The following is a 20,802-nucleotide window of genomic DNA, read 5'->3' as shown; positions in this document are numbered from 1 at the left end:
CGCATGGTGTGAACACCCATGTGATCCGATTCTGCTGCGGACCAAAAAAAGGGTCCTGTGCGAGTTTGGGCCGGATGCGATGCAAATTCAGCCATGCTATCTGTATGGCTGAACTCGCATCGCACAGAGATCGGATGTTATTTGCACTGCAGTGCGATGCGAATCGCATCCGATCTCATCACCGCAGCAGTGTGAACCCAGCCTAAACATCAGCGAAGGATTGTGCAATGTCCCAGCACATAAGTATATAGGCAATTTTACAGGTTTACCCACTTAGCATCCAAAAAGCTGCTCATCTTACGTGAAAAAGTACTGCAACCATTTACAAACGTTAGAAGCTTTCTAGAGGATACTCAAAATTAACTTTAGAAATTCAGTGTCAAACTGTTCCCAGGTCTTGTATCAGCCTAAGAAAGCAAGGTGCAGTTTCAGATAATCCTCCCTCAAAGCTCATGTAGAATGGTCTGTTGGGATTCCTGCTGTTCCCTTCTCTTGTTCAGAATGCAGAAGAAAGGGTCACCTAAAGATAGGCTCAGGCACTGCTGGCTGCGGACTTGGAATGGATCAGCTGCGAGCACATTCCCATAAATGGAAAGAGCAATTGGAGATGACACCTTACTTCATGAGTGGGATGTGGAGCAGCAGGTGCTGCTGTGGCTTAGGCACACAAAAATGCTTGGCAGAGTGTGTGGCCAGTATACTGTGTGCTCCCAATTCTTTATGAATTATCAGTCAATAGCCCTTTTTTTAATTTTTTTTTTATTATTATTATTTTTTTTTTTCTCTGATCTCAGGATACTGCTTTGCAATATGTATTTTGCGCAAGTCATCTTTAAATAGAGGCCAAGAGACAGTCAGATATTGCATGTTAGATGCCTTCTTTTTGCAAGTAAAAATATTAACGTGATTGTAAAGGATTTTATTGGCTAAGTCAAAGGCAGGCTAATGATATCACAACCTCTGACTTAGCCAATCAGCGGGCGCTTTGTATTCATTGCTAGAATACGTTGCTTGCTCTGAGCGTCGATGCGGTAAACTCTTCTTTGCTCCAGATGCAAGACAGGAAGTCTCAGCTCGAACCTAGGACACTGTGCGGTATGCTGTCTGTAGCCTGAGCTACATGCAGTTTATAACGCACATCTAGTGACCTCCCATGTTAGTGAGGGGCATACTTAGTTTGTTTGGGCCAGCTTGGCCCAAACAAACTATGCAAAGTGTGTAGAAAGGAGTTTTTCTAATGGAATAATTCCATATGCATTTCCTGCTGCAGGAAGGTTACAAACAAAGCAGTATCAGACTTGCATATTTTTTTTCTATATTTGGATTATGGATAACGGTGACTTGGATTAAATTATAATTTATTGCTAGAAGCAGATGTGGGCTGTAAGTTGTTGCAGCTGAGCTATTAGCCAGACCCCTTTATTATGTAGAAAGGCATCGAATTGCTTAAATTGATACTAAAATTGTTTAATTTAAATTATCGTTTTTTTTTTTTTTGTGTATATGGATGATGGCACTGTATTTTATTTATTTTTTTCTCTTAAAATAAATAATCTAAGTATATCGATATACAACTGTCACTTGACCCTGCTCTTTCCCAGCCTGTCTGCAGGGAAACATTGGTGAGAGAAGCTTTGGTATACAAAGGAAAAATAAATATCAAATGTTTTAAATCGGCATACAAATATGTATTTGAGCGCAAATCTTTATTTTTGTCCAAGAAGAAAAAAAAACGGGGTGTAGGCGTTCTGAGGGGAGGGTCTGCCAATAGGATGTTTCATGCCCCTCCAGCCTATATCTATTGCTTGTATATGCTTAGAATTATAAGGTGGCACCACCATCAATCAACATGTAATATTCATACCCCATAGTTTTTAGCTGTTTAGTGGGCATGTAACGGGAGGGAGGGAGTGGGCTGTTTATACGGAGTGTATACTCCCACATGTGTGACTCTCTAGTCATGTTGGCTGCACAGATAAGTATAAAGAGGACATGAATAGCTTAGAGGAGAACTGAAACTGGAGCATGCTCAGTAGATGTGGCAATAGCTGCTCTACACAATCTCAGGCTTCAGCGGGGACGCAGAAAAGGAGGGAGGGAAAGTGAACAGCAGGATCAACCCCTTTTTTTTTTTTTTTGCAGAATACAGAAAACAAATCCCATAGTGACGGAGTATGAATAGCATGTAATACAGCATGTACTGACGGTTTTTAATGATGATGGTTTATAGACACTTTTTGAACATTGTGCATAACTGTTTTGAATGAAGGCATGCACCTAGCCTTGATGCATTTTGCCACTTTAGCATCTTTCATGGCTCACCAAAATAAAAACAAAATGGTTGCCAGGACAGTGATGTTGGCAAATGGGTATTTGGCCAGATGTCTGGATGCCACCAAAGGAAAAGCTTTGCCTAGTCTTTAGTGCAGGGGTCTCAAACTGGTGGCCCTCCAGCTGTTGCGCAACTGCAAGTCCCATCATGCCTCTGTCATGGGGAGTCATGCTTGTAGCCCTCCAGCCTTGCAATGCATCATGGGAATTGTAGTTCTGTAACAGCTGAAGGGCCACCAGTTTTAGACCCCTGCTTTAGTAGCTCCAGTGATTCTAGATTGGTTCCCCAATTCTCCAATATGCTCCCTGGTTTCTGGAGCACCTGCTATAATCATTGCGACTACTACTTGGGTATACCTATGGAAAGGGAAAAATGTCTTTGAAAAGGGTGCCTCCATGTACTTATGCTGTAATTGGCTAGAACCATCTACTCTTGCTTGATGTGAAATAATAGTGTCGTCATTGGGCTAGTATTCTCCAAGCAACCTATTCAGTTTATGGAAAAATTGCATAGAAAGGTGTCTGTTTTTTAATACTAGTAGAGAATGCAAAATGTCATCAGTGGTTGGTAAATGTATTTCAACTAAATGAAAGCGCCTCCATTGATTTTATGATTTTAAGGCAGTTTTTGTATTTTAAAACTATAGTCCAGAATGCATTGCAGTCACTCATGGTTGCCGCACATCTTTTTACAGTTGAAGCATCCGTACACAGCAGCAATGTGCATTGCACGGACAAGACGATTGAGGCGGCAGAGGCTCTGCTACACATGGAGTCTCCCACCATTCTCCGGGACTCCAGGAGCCCAGGTATTATGCACTGTTCATAATCTATTTCCTAGCTTACACTTTAAAATATACACTTTTTTTTTTTTTTTTTTTTTTTTTTTTAGATATGGATGTAAAAAGTGGTTAACTTGATTTAAATAACTTTATCCATATGCTATAATTCTAAGCATCTTCATTTGCTATATTATTTAGAGTGCATAGGGACCCCATACATAATTGCTGAGTGGTTATTTCTTCTTGGCTCCTGACTCTCTAAAAATAAAACTATTTCATGTGGCTAATATAAGATTTTTAGGCAGAGATGTTGTTTTATAGCAATGAAATACAAGGCTCCCTTGGGCTGCTAATCTACATTTTTTTTTTTTTTATATTTAGCACAGTACCCATCATTCCTGTAAAACTATCAACGTTAAATTAGAAATAATTTAGCTAACTGCTGCAATAATGATTAAAATATGTGCTCACTAAAATAGGATATTTATAAATCCGTTAGTTTGACAATCCCAAAACATTTACAGGTGGATCAAAATTTCTGTTTTATAAAACATGCATCGGGAAGATTCACCTGCAATGAATATTTGGCCAGCATCGCATTCACTACTTTATAATTATGCTTCACTGCTTTAATTTTTACATTTATTTTTTGCTTGTGTATCTTAGGCCACAGCCATAGACGGTTCAGGTTTCGGCTGGTTCAGCACTTATGGTCAGGCTGAATGTAACAAGTTTGAACGATAACTTTGGTACAACCAGCCTTCCGTATTTTACATGCGATTATTGCTAGCTGCTGTTATAGCCGCTAGCAATAACAATGATATTCTCACGGCGGGGACAGCTTCCAATGACTCAATGAGATGGATTCCCCTGTCAACGTTGTCTGATCAGGGAATTATGTGAATTTCTTTCCCTGGAACCTATGGTTGCAGAGAGAGAAATTCGCTCTGTGTATGGCCTGGGTTATTTTTGTTGGTCATTCCCTAGCCAGCCAGGGATGTTTTTCATTGTCTGTTTTTCATTTTCTTCTATGACGGCTAAATAAGCTTTACTGTACTGTAGTTGTCTACTACACTATTATGCTGTTTGCTGCTGAGATGATCATTCGCTTACAATAAACCACTTCCACCAATTAGATTTCAGGTCTGTGTAGAGGAAGATGATTTGCTTTCTAGTGATTTTGTACATGAAAAATGCATTTTGTGGACTGGAAAGTTGCTGCCTGTTTCCAGGTTTAGGGCATGGGTAGCCAACATTTATTTTATATATATATATATATATATATATATATATATATATATATATATATATATATATATATATATATATATATATATTAATAATATTATACATAAAAAAATAATATTTTTGCTTTTATTGAATTGCTTTATATATATATATATATATATTTTTTTTTATTTTTTTAAGAATTTCAGTCTTTTATTGTTTATATAATTAAAAAAAAAAGTGATCAAATACCACCAAAGAAAAGCTCTATGTGGGGAAAAAAATTATATCGATTTTATTTTGTATAGTATTGCATGACCATGCAATCACCTGTTAAAGTATAGCCTGGTCATGAAGGGGGTAAAATCTTCCAGAGATGATGTGGTTAAAGAAATTTTGTTTTCGATCGTTTCAATTTCTATGAAAAATTTTATTGTGATTAAATTGTGCATTATTTTTGACTTGTACATGACCAGGATGTAGTAAAAACAAATATCACCCCTTCATTCCATCAAGCAGATTATTGTACTGTACCTGTATAGTCCTAATACAATCTCTGGCTTTGGTGCACATTTTGTTCTCTTTAGACAAGATTTTGCTTGTGTACTCGTAGTGAAAGGAGCTTTTGTTTGGTTGGCACAGGTACAGTTCAGTTAGTGTTCACAATGTCATGACAGTTTTTATGAATGTACCTCCTGGAGTAGGTGGTGTATAATTCCTAATAATGGCAGGCTACAGATTGTGATCATGCTGCCAGGACTCATTGAACGGACTTGTTTGAAGTGCTGCTACACTTCGCCCTGCTTGGCAAAGGATTATGTTTCTGAACAGCCTGTTGATTGTCCACATAACATTTGGTAAGTCTGTGCGTGCGTACAGCCAGGGGGCAGACAGCGGCTGCATCTATTACACCAGTACTCTGAGGACACTGCAAACCGTTACTGTGGACTTATCCCATTACCTTACAGATTGTGAGAAACCCTGGCATGTTCTCTTGTCTCAGATAAGTTTTCTTCATGCTATTGAAATTAAAGAACATCCCAAGACGAATCCAAGCTGGTGTAAATTTTTGCGATTAAATGGAATCTCTATTCAATTTAAACTTTGACTTGCGTTAAACTGATGATCTTAACTACTTCCCGTCTGGCCTATAGCACAATGAGAACCAGGCGGTGGTTTAATTGTTCTGACTGGTCATCATATGAGGTCCTTAAAGCGGAGGTCCACCCTAAAATGGACCTCCGCTCATCGGAATCCCCCCCCCCCTCCGGCGCCACAATCGGCACCTTTCAGGGGGGAGGGGGGTGCAGTTACCTGGATAATCCAGGTAACTGCACCCACTTCCGGGCTAGCTCTCTGCGGAACGGGCGTACGTTACTCCTCCGTTCCGCAAGCGCCTGCCCCCTTCAGCAAGTGCCCCGCTGCCTGCTGGGAAACACACAGCTCCCAGAGGCAGCGGGGACCGTCCGGATTGCGCCGCGCGGCTCGCGCATGCGCAGTAGGGAACCGGGAAATGAAGCCGAAAGGCTCCATTTCCTGATTCCCATACCCAAGATGGCGGCGGGACCCGGCAGCCGAGCGAGCGATCGGCTTCGGGTGCCGACATCGCGGGCGCGCTGGACAGGTAAGTGTCACTATTTAAAAGTCAGCAGCTGCAGTATTTGTAGCTGCTGGCTTTTAAAAAAAATAAAATAAACGCGGAGTCCCGGTGGACTCCCGCTTTAAGAATAAGCCACGTGGCGATTGGTGGTGCGGTGTGCCACACACTGCATCTCGGATCACAGTCAATTGCATAGGCTCTTTACCATGCGTTCAGCTGTGTCCAATTACAGCTGATCACAATGTTAATAGGAAGTGCCTGTTATCGTCATTCCTCTGTTCACGCTGACAGCACGTGAGGAGAACCGATAAGCGGCTTTCCTGACTGGGGATCTGCACTCATCAGTGCTGCAAATGGGTGCCACCTCATCAGTGCAGCCTTACCGGTGCCCATTAGCGCAGCCTCATTGGCGCACATCAGTCTGGAAAAATTATTTTACAACAGTTTGGAACAGAAACTAAGAATTTTATTTTATTTTTCAAAATGTTCGTTTTTTTTTTTTTTTCTTCTTTTTTGTTTTTTTAAATTTGTTCTAACAAAAAAATAAACTCACTGCTGATTAAATACCACCAAAAGAAAGCGCTATCAGTCTAAAAAAAAATTATAAAAATGTTTTGTGTACAGCATTGCATGACCGTGCAGTTGTCATTAAAGTGTGACAGCACTGAAAGCTGAAAATTGGCCTGAGCAGGAAGGGGGTGTAAGTGCCCTGCATTGAAGTGCTTAAAGGGTAACTCCTTTCATGGGGGGAAAAAGCAACTAAAAAAAAAATAGCGTATACAATTGCAAGCCATATAATTACAAGCCATATTGTAATTGAATGTTATTAAAAATAACCTTTGCAATATGCAGCCACTGTAATATTTTGTAAAATGCAATTTGGCTACCTGGAGGTGTTCTGTACACAACTCCCCTTAGAAGCATAATTTCTTGCTTGCGTGATTGGCTCACTGATTTTCCCAGAAGTCTGCACTAAGATACAAGTCAGATTTTTGGCATCCCTTGCAACAAAAATTAAATTTTTGGTGAGATACTCACAATAGGAAACCACGTCTAAAGGGATGCAGGCCCAGCAGTTTTCCTCATTAGAGCCCTACAGCTGCAGAAACTGGTTGAGAATTATGAAACCACTCCCATTAGACTCGCTCAACCCAGGGTCATTGAATCCAGCGCTGTGCACGTCTGCAGCTCTTCTCTCCCCTCACTTCCGGTCTCGCTTGATTTGGATATTGGCTCCCGTTGTCAATCAAAGCAGGTGACGAGGGAGGGGAAGCGGGGCTGATTACCACTGTGACAATAGTTGCAGCAGTGGGGCCCAGGAATGAGCTTGCACAAGTGCCCCAACGGTAAGCGGCTCCTTGTGGGGGCACTGGATGTAGCGGAGGAGGTTCGGGCCATTCAATTGCTTAGAGCAGGTTCGTATAGAGATGTTAACCTCCTTAAAGGTATTCCAGAGTCTGGCCCGGGGTGGAATTTTGGAACCAAAAGCGGTAACCCCGAGCCTGACTCTGGATCGGATCGCATCGCAGGATCCAGGAAGAGCTTACTTGCCTTGTTCCCTGGATGTCCTCCCTGCAGTGTGATCGGCTCATCCTCCGCTCGATTCATCACGGAGCCGAGCTCCATTTCCTGCGAGCCTTTCGACACGCAGGGACGGAGAGCAGCGCCAAATTCAAAAAGTGAAACGCACTATACATACAGTACACTGTAATCTTACTGTATGTAATTATTTCACCTCCCTTTTGTCCCTTGTGGCTTCTGCAGTGCCCTGCATGCAGTTTTATATTATAAAAACTGTTTTCTGCCTGGAAACTGGAGATTGTCCAAGGCAACCAAAACCGTCCCTTTACATCAAAAGTGGTTTTAGACCAGCTAGAAAACAGCGATAATAAATTAGAATCACTTCCAGAATTGAGCGATAGCGATTTGTGGGGAGATCCGTCATCAAACACTGAAAAGTAATGACAGCGACAATTCTGCAACTAAGCAAATGTCAGTGTTTTTGATTTGATTATTGAATAATTTTTATTATATTATTATTTGGTATAATTATTTATAGTTATTATATTTATGATTTTGTTTTTCAAACTTTGTCATACCCGGGATGTCTACTAGACTCTGGTTTGGACAGATTTAAGTGAGTTATTCTTAAGGGCCTACAATATAAAACACCAAATTCCCATACTAAATAATTATACCTCTTTCAGCACCAAAAATCTGAAATAATCATACCACCAGGGAGGTTAAAGAAAGCAAAATACCTTCACAACCACTTTAAGTACAATGAAAAACAAAAGGTATTTTTTTTTTTAATAAAACAGGGAAGATTATAATCCCTATCATTTTTGCCATCTGTGTCCCATAGGAGAGATTTGCATTCACTTCCAGTCCCATAACCAAAACAGAAAGTGATGGAATCCCTAGTTGTCACCAGAACTAGTGCCTCCTTTGGAAGATTTAAGCTCCTTTCTTTTCTGGTGACAATTCAAAATTTTGGGAATTTATTTTACTGTCGGTGAGAACAGAAAACAGGACAATTGGGGTGACTCTCTAACAGCCACAGACAACAAAACCCTTGTAGGGGTTCTAACTCGTCTTCACCCTATATTGACAGTATTGCCAAAAACGATGTGAATGCTTCTCTCTTTTATGGTACAAGTTAGACAACACAATGAAGTTGGACTAAAGCTAGTACGAAAAACCTGGAGCCAGGGAATGGCCTTTTCTTATTGACCGATTCACAAGGGTTTTGTAAGAGGCATTAGGTTCCCTAAAAGCAGGTTAGGTAGTAGGCACATTGTGTTAAAATTGTTTTTAATGTTACTGAGAAAATGTACAAAAACGTTTCTTTCCCTACAGTGGAAGTGTATGTCCCACAATGTGTGTCTACCCCAGAATTCATCCATGCTGCCATGAGGCCGGACGTTATTACAGAAACTGTGGTGGAAGTGTCCACTGAAGACTCTGAGCCAATGGATACTTCTCCCATTCCAATATCTCTCGATCTCGGCGAGCCAATGAAAAAAAAGAAAGGTAGTATGTTTTTGGTCTCCACTAATCCTTGTTGCCCAAAAATGCTGTTATTTTTCGTTCTGCTCTGAAAGGCTGAAAGAAAGAAATATGGGGGCTGTAGTTGTTCTCATTATGAAAACGCTAGTTGCTTGGCTAACTGACTTCAGCAATACCTACTAGCATTCAGAACTAACTGTGAATTCTTCATCAGCAGTGCAGCCAGGGAAGGAGAGATGAGCAACTTATGTAATGCCATGAATGCATGGAGCCTTGAAGACATGTTTATTTTTTACATTTTTATTTATAAAAGCCCCATATTTGGTTTCTGCCCCCACCACCCTCTTGCAGCTACTATTACATTTGATTACGTTTATCTTAAACTGTATTGTACACTGCCTTGACCTGGGACAGCAGATGTGTTGCAGACACAGTATTTATGGTCCCCTGCATCTCTAGCTTAGGACTGATTGAAAAGTAGTAAATGGAGCCTTAAAGGCTATGTTCACCTTTTTTGTAGAAAAAAGTAATCCACAGTATTTTGCAGGTAAAATGTGTGATTTATTTTCTTACCATGTACCAAATATCTACTGATCCACAGGTGCTATGTCAGGCTCCTGCAGATGGCTGTCTGCCCCGTACCCCCATATGGGCAGACAGTTGCTTAGCTGCAGGAAGTGTCAGTGAGCTTCCAGGCCTCAAGTGAGCGGCCTGGTAGTAATTGAGAACAACAAGCTGTCTGCCACAGTGAAAGACTGGACTTTTAGTACATTCATTCACAGATCGTTGTGAATGAAAGATGAGGCTGTGTAGGCGGAGCCCCATACAGCTGTGCTGACTTTAAATTGTGGTGGTGAGGAGAGGATTCCCCCCATCCACTGCACAGTGGAGGTTGGGTGGGGGTGTAAAGCATATGCATTAGTAACATGTTACTAAAGTTGAACTTAACCTCTTAACTAGAGGTCGGCCGATATTTAGCATTTTAAATTAATCGGCATCGGCCGATTGTGCTGTTAAAAAAGGCCGATTATCTATTCAGCGCGACTTGCAAATTACTTCTGTAATAGAAGTCAATGCAAGTTGCCTGAAGACAGCAGTGAAGGGACTTGTCTCCTCTCTGGGCAGTCTGCCAAGAAAAGATCAAAGAGATACAATGTTTACACTTCTGAATGAATTCAACTCTGTGTGTAGAAGTTCTCAGTTTAACCATTTCAAGACTAATCTTTTTTGACACTTGATGCTTACAAATAAAAATCCTGTATTTTCTGCTAGAAATTCACTTAGACACCCCAAAACTTATATATATATATATATATATATATTTAGCAGAGATCCTAGGGAATAAAATGGCAGTTGTGAGATCTATCTATCTATCTAATTTAATTATTAATATTTTTATACATACAAGTGAACTGATTGGATGTTTGTTTTGTTTAATAAATGTAAGAAGCGATACAGAAAATTTAAGGCTGCTTTCACACTGGATCGGGCAGGCGTTGACGGGAAAACGCTGCCAGTTTTTGCGGCACTTTACCGTCATTTTAGCGGCGATATTCGGCTTCTAGCGGGGCACTTATAATCCAGCTAGCGGCTCGAGGAAGGGGTTAAATGTGCCCGTGAAGCGCCGCTGCCAAATCGCATTGCAGGTGCTTCGGCAGCGGTGCCCATTCATTTCAGTGGGCAGGAGTGGTGGAGGAGCGGTATACACCACTCCAAAGATGCTGCTTGCAGGACTTTTTTTATTTTTTAACGTCCTGCCAGCGCATCGCCTCAGTGTGACAGCCCTGTGGGCTTCCACACAGACTGTAGGGGAGCCGTTTTGCAGGCACTTTACAGGTGCTATTTTTAGCCCAAAAGCGCCTGAAAAACGCCCCAGTGTGAAAGGTGTCTAACGGTTAGATTTTGTGAGATGGAGGGGGGGGGGGGGGACCCGGGCAAAAAAATCGGCATCATAGATCAGCCGTGGCGATTTCTAAATATCTGTATCGGCGATAGCGACCGAGCCTAAAAAATTATTTTTTTTACCCTTTTTCTGACAAGCCGAACGGGATCTGGGAAAGGTAGGGGTTTTAGGGTGGGGGAGTCATAAAGTGGAGATACACTTAGAGTTAAAGTTCATATGTCAAAGGTTATTTGGGATCATGGCTAGGGTTAGGGTTTCGGTTTCCCCTAGAAGAACAAGGTTAGGACTCAGGGATTAGAATAGGGACCCCCCCCCCCAAGGTCAGGAGGCGTGTCCCCAGAGGTCAAAGGTCAAGTGTCGGGCTGACCCACCCCCAGCAAAGTGTTCCGCCTACCCCAACTAAGTCGGGGCATGAAAAAGTCGGGGCTTGAACAAGTCTGGGTAAGTTGCCAGAGAAAAACCCATATCGGTCGACCTCTTCTCTTAACTCTCCCATCACGCATTATAAAGGATGAGAAAAAATGGATGTTTCAATTGCTGACCACCTTCTAAAAATGCTTTTTGCCTAGCTTTTATGCTGACACTCACCCCCCAATGGAACAATTGTGCAAGTTTATGTAGTCAGTGTCTTTAATGACTCTTTAAAGCTGGTAGGTGGGAGTGACAGGCAGCTAGTAACTGCAGAATTACCAATTTGCAGCCTCTTTGTGTTTCCTTTCCTCAACCTACAATTGGATCAAAATCCGTGTAACCCTATCTGTGATCTCAAATAAAAAAACTTTTTATTTTTTTGTAGTTTTGGGCTTATTCATATGGCATTTTTATATCCAATTTTGCAGCTGGTCGTAAACCAAAGGTGCAGCAACCCACGTTTGCCAATGGATCCCCAGAATTGGGCATAAAGAAGAAACCAAGAGAAGGCAAAGGTAACATACTCTTTCTCAATATCCGTATGAGTTTTTTGAGACCTTACTCTTTATTGAATATTCCCTAAGCATTCATTTTAATATATGTGACTATATTATATTATGTTTTTATATATATATATATATATATATATATATATATATATATATATATATATATATATATATATATATATATATTATATATATAATATATATATATATAATATATACATATATATTTTTTTTTTCTGGTACTTTTTAAAAACATTTTATTTAGCAGTCAGCCAGCCCTAGATGGATCGAAGTTCAGCAGGAATAGGCCAAATTTCGATTTGTCTATAGAGTAGGCTGGTTATAATGAAGTCGATCTAACGATAGACTTCATTACAACCAGCCTGCCGTGGTTTTTTTTTTTTTTTTTTTTTGTTCAGCTATAGCCACCACCAGTGAAAATTTGTATTCTGACGGCAGGAAAACCTTCAGTATACAATCGCGCAGTGGAAGGTATTCCTATATCAACACTGACTTTGTTGATAGAGGAATTGAGCAATTTTCTTTCAACCATTGAACCAAAGAAAATTGCATAATGTATGGCTTGACTTACTTTCTGTAATATTGTATGATCTGTACATGTTAAGTTTGTCCAGGATTGTCATGCATAGTTTTGTGTTTCTGTGAGGCATTCACGGTGATATTTCCTTGTTTTGTCCACTTAAAACTAGCAGTTCAGTTTAGAAGTTGTATATGTTTGATTTGCTGTTTGAGTTTGTCGGTCTGTCTAGTCTACTGCTTGAAATCCTACAATGTAAGATTTTACTTAAGTGAAACTCAATGCAAAATGTTTTTTTAATTTTTTTTATTTTGGGTATAGTGGGGCTTAGTGATAACCATACTCAGGTTTTTGTTGTTTGTGTCCATGGGGGTATCTTGAAGCAGGCCCCTCACAGCAGTAATAACCTGACAAATTATAACTCCTTGTTTCTTTTCTTCAGCCTGGACATTTCTATGGGTTTATTTTTCTGTGATTATAACTGCAATTAATATTTTAATGTGTTATTTTTAGGAAATACAACTTACCTCTGGGAGTTCCTGTTAGACCTTCTGCAGGATAAGAATACTTGCCCTAGATATATCAAGTGGACGCAGAGGGAGAAGGGAATTTTCAAGCTGGTGGACTCCAAAGCGGTTTCTAAACTTTGGGGGAAACACAAGAACAAACCTGACATGAATTATGAGACTATGGGACGAGCCTTGAGGTAACAGCAAGCAGGCACTAGTTAACATCTTGTTTGTTTTCAAATCACCTGTGCCACAGGTGTGGCTGGCTCAGTCTCCCAGTGGTGCACCCGCGAAGCTGAGCCAGGTACTGGTCCAGGCTCCTGGGTGAATCCCGACCATACGGTCGCGATCTTTCCCCAGCCTGCACCAGCTCTCGGACATCAGCCGACAGTGGGCTTTAGCCCGCTGTCAGCTTAAAAGTTGTTCACAGGAGTGCAGAATGAACTGCACTCTTGTGATCCACAGAATTGCAGCCAAAAAGGCTTTTTGTAAGCATTTACAGTGGGGCAAAAAAGTATTTAGTCAGCCACCAACTTTGCAAGTTCTCCCACTTAAAAAGATGAGAGAGGCCTGTAATTGTCATCATTGGTATACCTCAACAATGAGAGACAAAATGTGGAAACAAATCCAGACAATCGCAGTCTGATTTTTGAAAGAATTTATTTGCAATTTATGAATGAATGAAATACTTGTATAGCGCACAATGCGAACTGAATCGCCTCTAGGCGCTGTGGCGAGCTTTGATCATCTGCTAAAAGAGGAAGGTCTTGAGTTTTTTCCTAAAAGCCAGGTGATTTTCTTCAAGGCGGTAGATTTATGGTGGTAAATAAGTCGTTGAACTTGTTATCAGTATAAAAGACACCTGTCCACAACCTCAGTCACACACTCCAAACTCCACTATGGTTTAGACCAAAGAGCTTTCGAAGGACACGAGAGACAACTGCACCAGGCTAGGAAGACTGAATCTGCAATAGGCAAGCAGCTTGGTGTGAGGAAAATCAACTGTGGGAGGAGTAATTAGAAAATGGATAATCTCCCTCGATCTGGGGATCCACACAAGATCTCACCCCCAGTGAATGACCTGCAGAGAGCTGGGAAAAACGTAACAAAGGCTACCGTCGCTGCTGTGTTGTCTCTGCAGATAACCCATAGTATAGTGGCATGGGAATTCTTTATATATTTGAAAAATGCACACGTTGCTTTTGTAATAGATAAAATGTAAAAAAATAGATATAGCTCAGTAAAAAAAAAAAAACGGCTAAAGTCTACAGTACATGCCTTCTCTCTAGTGATGCGAAATCTGCAAGCTTCCTCTACGTCGATGACCACTTCAGTCATCTTCCAGGTTTAGCAGCCATCTTTGGTTATCAGCATAGGATGATGTAATCCTGCACATATTTTCATCAGTTTATTCTGGGAAAAAGACCTGTGGAGATTGTACGCTGAGCATGCTCAACTCAAGGTACAATCTTTAGAGATTTGCCATGCAAAAGCTTTCATTGCAGAGTTGAAATGATCACTGCAATAGAAGCCTTCCTACTAGCATTTTTTATTTTATTTTTTTGTATATTTAAAGAGAGGTTATTTTTTATTTTTCTGTGTTTTTTTTTTTTTCTGTAGGTATTACTATCAAAGAGGAATTCTAGCAAAGGTGGAAGGTCAGCGACTGGTGTACCAGTTTAAGGAGATGCCCAAGAATATAGTGGTTATAGAGGATGAAAAGACAGAATCCTGCGTGGAAGAGCTGGTGTCTTCTGCAGATGACAAGTCTCTGGAGCGTGTATCTATGCCCACTGATGGAATTCTTAAAATGACAATGCCGTCTCGGCTGGAAAAAAGCCCCACCCAGCAAAATTCACCCAGGAAGCCTCGATTCGTCAGCTTCACTTCTCCTGGAAGCGAGGCATCTCCTAACTCCCCTACCAGCACAACACCAACCCCGATGCAGAGGTCAGCTTTCAAATTTCTGTTCTTGGCTTCCTTCTCATCCTTGTGAAAAAATTGCTAATTTTCCACTTAAGGCTCTTTAGTTGTAAAGTTCTTTGACCATTTTCTCCATAGTTCAGTAGGGACATACCCTTTTCTCTTTGTTTTATCATTTTCTGTGCTACCCTAGCCGTACATACATTTTTGCATTTTATTTAAATGCATGCATTGTGGGGAAAATTCCACAGTTTGACCACACCACTTACTCATTTGTTGGTAATGTTTGTGGTATTGAGTAATCAAAAACTCTACTGCTTATGGCTCAGGTTTTTGATGCTTTTTATTTCATCAGCTGTCGCACAACCATAATTTGAGCATTAATTGATCTGGAGAGCTAAATTAATGATTAAGGTATAGGCCTGATGCACACAGGGTGTTTGCCCATTTCTCCTAGATGCCTTTCCTACTGGCAGCAGTGTTTTGGCAGAAAAAAAACACTTCATGCATAATAGTGAATTTAGGAGAGTCAAGCCCTTGAATGTTTATGAATTTTAAATGGGCAGAATTAGGGGTTCAACGGATCCTCACCAATCCGTGATCCGAACGGGTCACCCCACTTGGATCGACGCATGCCGCGCTCCTCGGTCTCGGCCTTGGGAAAGGCCGCGGCTTCGGCCTAGCTCCGAAGCGCACGCCATCTTTCCATACCCAGGCCTTTACAGTGTGATCGCTCATGACGCCGGTTCATCTCTCCCCTCTCTGTACTAATCTGTACAGTGGAGGGGAGAGATCGGATGGAAGCGGCCATCCCTCAATACCCAGGCAATACTCGGCCATAGGCAAACATGCAGAGACGTTTAGAGGCAGAAAAAATGCCAAATGCCCCTAACAGCCTCGTTAAAAACATCTAGTGTGCATGAGGCCATAAAATTAATGATTTTCTTGTGTATCTTGGCATTTGTAAGATTTTCAAGAGCATTAAAGAGGAGCTCCAGTCTACTATGTAAAAATTTAAAAAGCAACAGCTACAAAAACTGTAGAAGCTGACTTTTAATAAACAACCACTCACCTATCCCTCAGTCCAGCCGTTTTCACCCTTGAAATCCCATCTTTAATTGAAACAACATGGGTCACATCAAAACAAAATCCACAGCATGAGCTATGAGTAAGCACTGATTATGGTGCGAAACGCGAATTTTCCTGTACCCAGTTATTCTTTTGCTGTGGATTTTTTGAATTTGTTTTGATGTGACCCACGTGGTTTCAATTAAAGATGGGATTTCAAGTCTTTTTCCAGTGTGCGGCTATCCAGAGTTTTGACCTGCTTGTTTGCTTATGCCACTGGAGGACTTTGTTCTAAGGTAAGTAATAAATGTGTTAGTATGTGATGCATACTAGCACATTATGCAATTGCCTTACAGGTTTATTTATTATTTATTTTTCTCTTTGCAACTATCGCGGTTTACTACAGTTTTAAACTTTGTTTCTATGTATGTAATATATCTGCACATTTAGGGGAGGGGCACAGTCTTTTTTAATCTTTTTATTTTTTATTTTTTTTTATCTCGCTGCTGATAACCGTAGATTCACTGCAGTAATGATTGCTAGTTTAAATCCTATTTAGGAAAAAAGGAAAGTCTTTCTTGCAAGTAGTACCAAGTAAATGCCGTGCACTTGATCCCACAGCTTAGATGACATGGTTTTAAAGTGTATATAAAGCTAAAACATGTCTTGATTTTATTTATTTATTTTTTCCCGTTTGGGTAACAAAGGTGTTCAGGCTTTTTCTTTAGATTTACCAAAACAATATAATATGAGGTCAAACCCTAAACGCTTTCAATTTGTATGCAGTCGGGCAAGCCCTTGCGCTACATAATTGAAAAACAGAAAAAAAAGAAAATTCTATTTATGTATGACCAGCTTTAGAAAACATTTCTCTCACATTGGAGAGATTTCCTATTACTTTTTTTTTGTGTCTATAGGACAGGAAGTATAGGGAAATCTCCACAATGGGAAACAGTAAAAAAAAAAAAATAGGTGTTTCAACTATTACCTACCCGATACAAAAACTAAAAATGCTTTTGGCTTGATATATACCCGGGATATGCAATTAGCGGACCTCCAACTGTTGCAGAACTTCAACTCCCATGAGGCATAGCAAGGCAGAGGCATGATGGGACTTGTAGTTTTGAAACAGCTGGAGGTCCGCTAATTACATATCCCTGATATATACGTTCAAATATTTTATTGGTGACCTGAATCGAGGGTAAAAAAAAAAAAAACTGTTTGAGACATAAGGCATTACTAATAACTAAGATACAAACAATCAAGAGAAGTGGCGAAGACAATAATCATAACCATAATACAGAACAAACCGGTATCCAAGGTAAAAACAATGTTTCAAAAAGTTAGACCAAAGTTCCTGTTCGCTGTTCTAGGGTAGTTACCTTAAATAACCGTCCACCCGTGATTGTTGAAAATAAACAAGGCAGATCTCCATTCTGTCGGGATGACAGAGATCCTGTCTTGCTGCTATGCAGCAATACGGATCTGTGTGCTGTCCCAAGCAGCCCATCCCCCATACAGTTAGTAAACGCAACCAGGGAACACATTTAATCCCTTGATCGCCCCTGTTAACCCCCTTCCCTGTCAGTGCATATTTTTTTAGCACTGATCACTGTTCTAATGTCACTGGTTCCCAAAAAAAAAGTGTAAAAAAAATGTCGTGTCGGATCTGTCTGCCCTAATGTCGCAGCCCCGCTAAAAATCAGATCATCGCCATTACTAGTAAAAAAATAAATAATTATAATAAAAATGTCATAAATCTATTTTGCAGGCGCTATAACTTTTGTGCAAACCAATCCATATACCCTTATTGGGTGTTTTTTTTTTAACCAAAATTATGTAGCATAATACAAATTGGGCTAAATTGATGAAGAAATTTTAGATTTTCTTTTTTTTCTTCTTTTTAAATTGTGTTGCGTATAGCAGAAAATATATATATATTTTTTACTATGGCGCAAAATATTAAAACCGCTGAGGTGATCAAATACCACTAAAAGAAAGTTCTTTGGGGGGGCGGGCAAGACATCAATTTTATTTGGGTACATCGTCGCACGACCACGCAATTGTCATTTAAAATTTGCAGTACCGTATCGAAAAAAACTGGCCTGGTCATTTAGGAGGTGAATCCTTCCAGGGCTGAAGTGGTTAACCATTAATCGTGCAGCTCTAGGTTGTAAGTATAAAAGTCCAATTATCGTAGTATGTAATTTTAAACAGGATTCAGTAGAGAGTTTTTTTTTTTTTTGTTTTTTTTTTCCTATTTGTGGTCAGAGACTTTATATATTTTTCTTTGTAACAGGACTGTCCGTGTTGCAATGCAAGTGCCTGTTGTGATGACATCCCTAGGACAGAAGATATCTACATTGGCCGTCCAGTCCATGAACCCTGGAAACACTTTGATAGCAAACACCAGCCCCACAACTGCTACAGCACCGAAGGTTGTCATCCAGACAATACCTACTATGATGTCAGCTTCCACAGAAAGTGACAAGTTCACGGTGCAGCCTGCCAAAATCATTACCATCCCGACCACTCAACTCACCCAGTGTCATCTGCAAACAAAGCCTAACATGAGTGGTGCAGCGGGCTTGAATCTGTTGGGCACCCCACTGACTGTCCGAGCACTTACTCCTGTGTCAATTGCCCATGGCACTCCTGTTATGAGACTAGCAATGCCAGCGCAACAAGCCCGTTGCCAGACGCCACCACGAGTCATCAGCACCCTTATTAAAGGACCTGACATGAAGCCAGACGGAGAAATGAAAACATTTCATTTGGTGAAGGACGACAAAGCATCGGACGCAGGCAAAACAGTAACGCATGTGGTGGTTGTTAGTGCTCCTTCTTCTGGTCTTACCTTGCCAGTGACTGTCAAACAAGAAGGGACAGTGGTTTATGAAAAATGAGACATTCCACCCGTTGTGTTTTGGGTCAAACTGACAATAAAATAAACATTTTCTGGAGGGAAGGGAGGAGGTTCGAGTCCTGTGGGACTTTAAAGCAAGACAGACAATGTGTATATGCGGAGTTTAAAGGAAATTTAACATTTTACTGGAGTTTTTGTCCACACGCTGATGGAGTAATGCCTCTAACACACAAAATTACAGCTATGGAAAACAAAAACTAAAAGGGACCAAAGCATTCATTAATACATAAATATATATATATTTTTTAGGTTACATTAAGTAAAAAAGTGGAACACTAAAATTACTTTTCAGAGTGGCTGTTTGTTTTCCCAAAAGTAGAAACTCAAGATTAGGTCAATGTGGCAATTGTAAATTTTGACTTTTGTTTTCTAATTTTTTTTTATTATTATTATTGCTTTATATTTACAATATATATATAATTTCTTTTTAATACCAGCAATTTATACCACTGTGTACAAATAGCCCTCTCTTGACCGGTGCTATGTTAAAACCTCTGCAAGGCAGGTATGTGCAATGCGATGCATGCAGAGGTTGATAAGAGACTCCCGTTTAAGTTTGTGAAACGAAAAGTGCAAATGAGATTTGGGTTAATAGAAAGCAGATTTCATATGGAAGCCTTAGACTGAGTCAGTTTTATTATTATTATTTTTTTCTTGAAATAAGCTAATGGCTTGTTTTGTGTAAAGCAATCTTTTTATATATAAATATATTATAGAAATATGGAGGAAAATCTTGTACCTAGCACAGTATTGGCATAGAATTAACTGTAACATATTTTATATGGTAGATAAAAGTCTGACTTTTTTTAAATCTTTGTGGCTGAGATGGTCTGCAAGCATATTTGAGCACCTTTCATGCAACAGAGGGGTGACATTGGGGGCACAACAGCAGCAGGCAAGCAAGTCTTTTAGGGTAACCTGCTTTTGTCACACACAAATCATGCATACATTTCAATAATTTTTGCTACCGGTTTGAAAAGGTCACTGCACGCATGAGTGTTTTTTTTTTTTTTTTTTTTCTTTTTTTCTTTTCTTTTTTTGGAGAGCAAGATGTTTGGAGCCTGTTATTTTGTTAGTTGAAGTTATGATGGGGACACTTTAGGGAGGGTTTGGGGATAAAGTACCAGTGTTCAGAATGAACTACAATAGTTTGTATATTCAACATTTGAAGTATATTCTATTTTGTTGTACTCTTGTTTCAAAGTGTATTCAAGTAGATTTTACTGCAATATAGAAAATGAATTTCATGGTGTCTCGTTTTTCCTTACTGAGCATCATCTTTTCTGTGTTTTTTTATTTTTATTTTTTTTAATACATATATTGCCCCGGCCTTAAAATGTATGTAACCCAAATATTGAAGTTCCATAAATAGCTCCCTTTTTAATTACTAAATATAGTAGTGCAATCTTCTTCCTTTTTATATATTTTTTTTTTTTTCTTGCTGAAAATATTTACCTGTGCATGTTGCAAGTTTCTGCTTTTTCTATGGGCTTTTGTCATAGTTTGACAACTCTAACCACATGCCTCCAGTGTGGCTGTAGTAGTGTTATAGTGTTAGCCTCCTCTGAGCGCTTCTAGTGAGCTACAGGCAGCTGGGTCACATGATGTGATGGCTTCTCTGTTTTCAACTCCATTCCATGCCCTTTGCACCTTTATGTATTCCTTGACTGAGAGAGGCTTTCAGTCAGCACTCTATTGTTCCCTTGAGCAGTGTGATCTGCAAAGGCACCTGTGTCCTGCGCCTGTGGTGGTGAAACGCTAGGGACTGCAGCTTTTCCATAAAGTTAAAAAAAAAATTGTATCTTAGGCTGGGTTCTTGTTGCGAATTGGATGCGGGTTTCCCCGCATCCAATTCACATGTCAGGAGACTGACTGACTGACTGGCTCTCAGTGGAGCCGGTTCACACAACTCCGGGACAGCTGTGGAGCAAATTGCACAAGACTCCTGTGCGTCTTCAGGTCCAAATTCAGCCACAAATCGGACCTGAAATGGTTAACGGGAATGCACCGGACCCCCTATGAGACGCTTCGCATGGCAGTATAAACCCAGCCTTAATTGTGAAATA

General features: G+C 40.2%; 1 protein-coding gene across 3 annotated transcripts in view; it reads left to right on the top strand.

Annotated features, from left to right (window-relative positions):
* The window catches only part of ELF2 (E74 like ETS transcription factor 2), a 152,001-nt gene extending 131,873 nt beyond the window's left edge, over positions 1-20,128 (top strand). For all 3 annotated transcript variants that reach the window (XM_077476917.1, XM_077476918.1, XM_077476919.1), the window contains 6 exons: positions 3,027-3,140; positions 8,800-8,973; positions 11,692-11,778; positions 12,824-13,016; positions 14,440-14,769; positions 18,110-20,128. In XM_077476917.1, coding sequence (XP_077333043.1) covers positions 3,027-3,140; positions 8,800-8,973; positions 11,692-11,778; positions 12,824-13,016; positions 14,440-14,769; positions 18,110-18,716 — 1,505 coding nt within the window. In that variant the 3' untranslated portion in view covers positions 18,717-20,128. The remainder of the gene's footprint in view (positions 1-3,026; positions 3,141-8,799; positions 8,974-11,691; positions 11,779-12,823; positions 13,017-14,439; positions 14,770-18,109) is intronic.
* The last annotated feature ends 674 nt before the right edge of the window (positions 20,129-20,802 follow it).

Source organism: Lithobates pipiens, unplaced genomic scaffold (assembly GCF_037356315.1).
Source record: "Lithobates pipiens isolate NorthernLeopardFrog02 unplaced genomic scaffold, aLitPip1_a1.2 Scaffold_13, whole genome shotgun sequence".
Taxonomy (NCBI): domain Eukaryota; kingdom Metazoa; phylum Chordata; class Amphibia; order Anura; family Ranidae; genus Lithobates; species Lithobates pipiens.
This window is presented reverse-complemented; position numbering and strand designations above follow the sequence as displayed.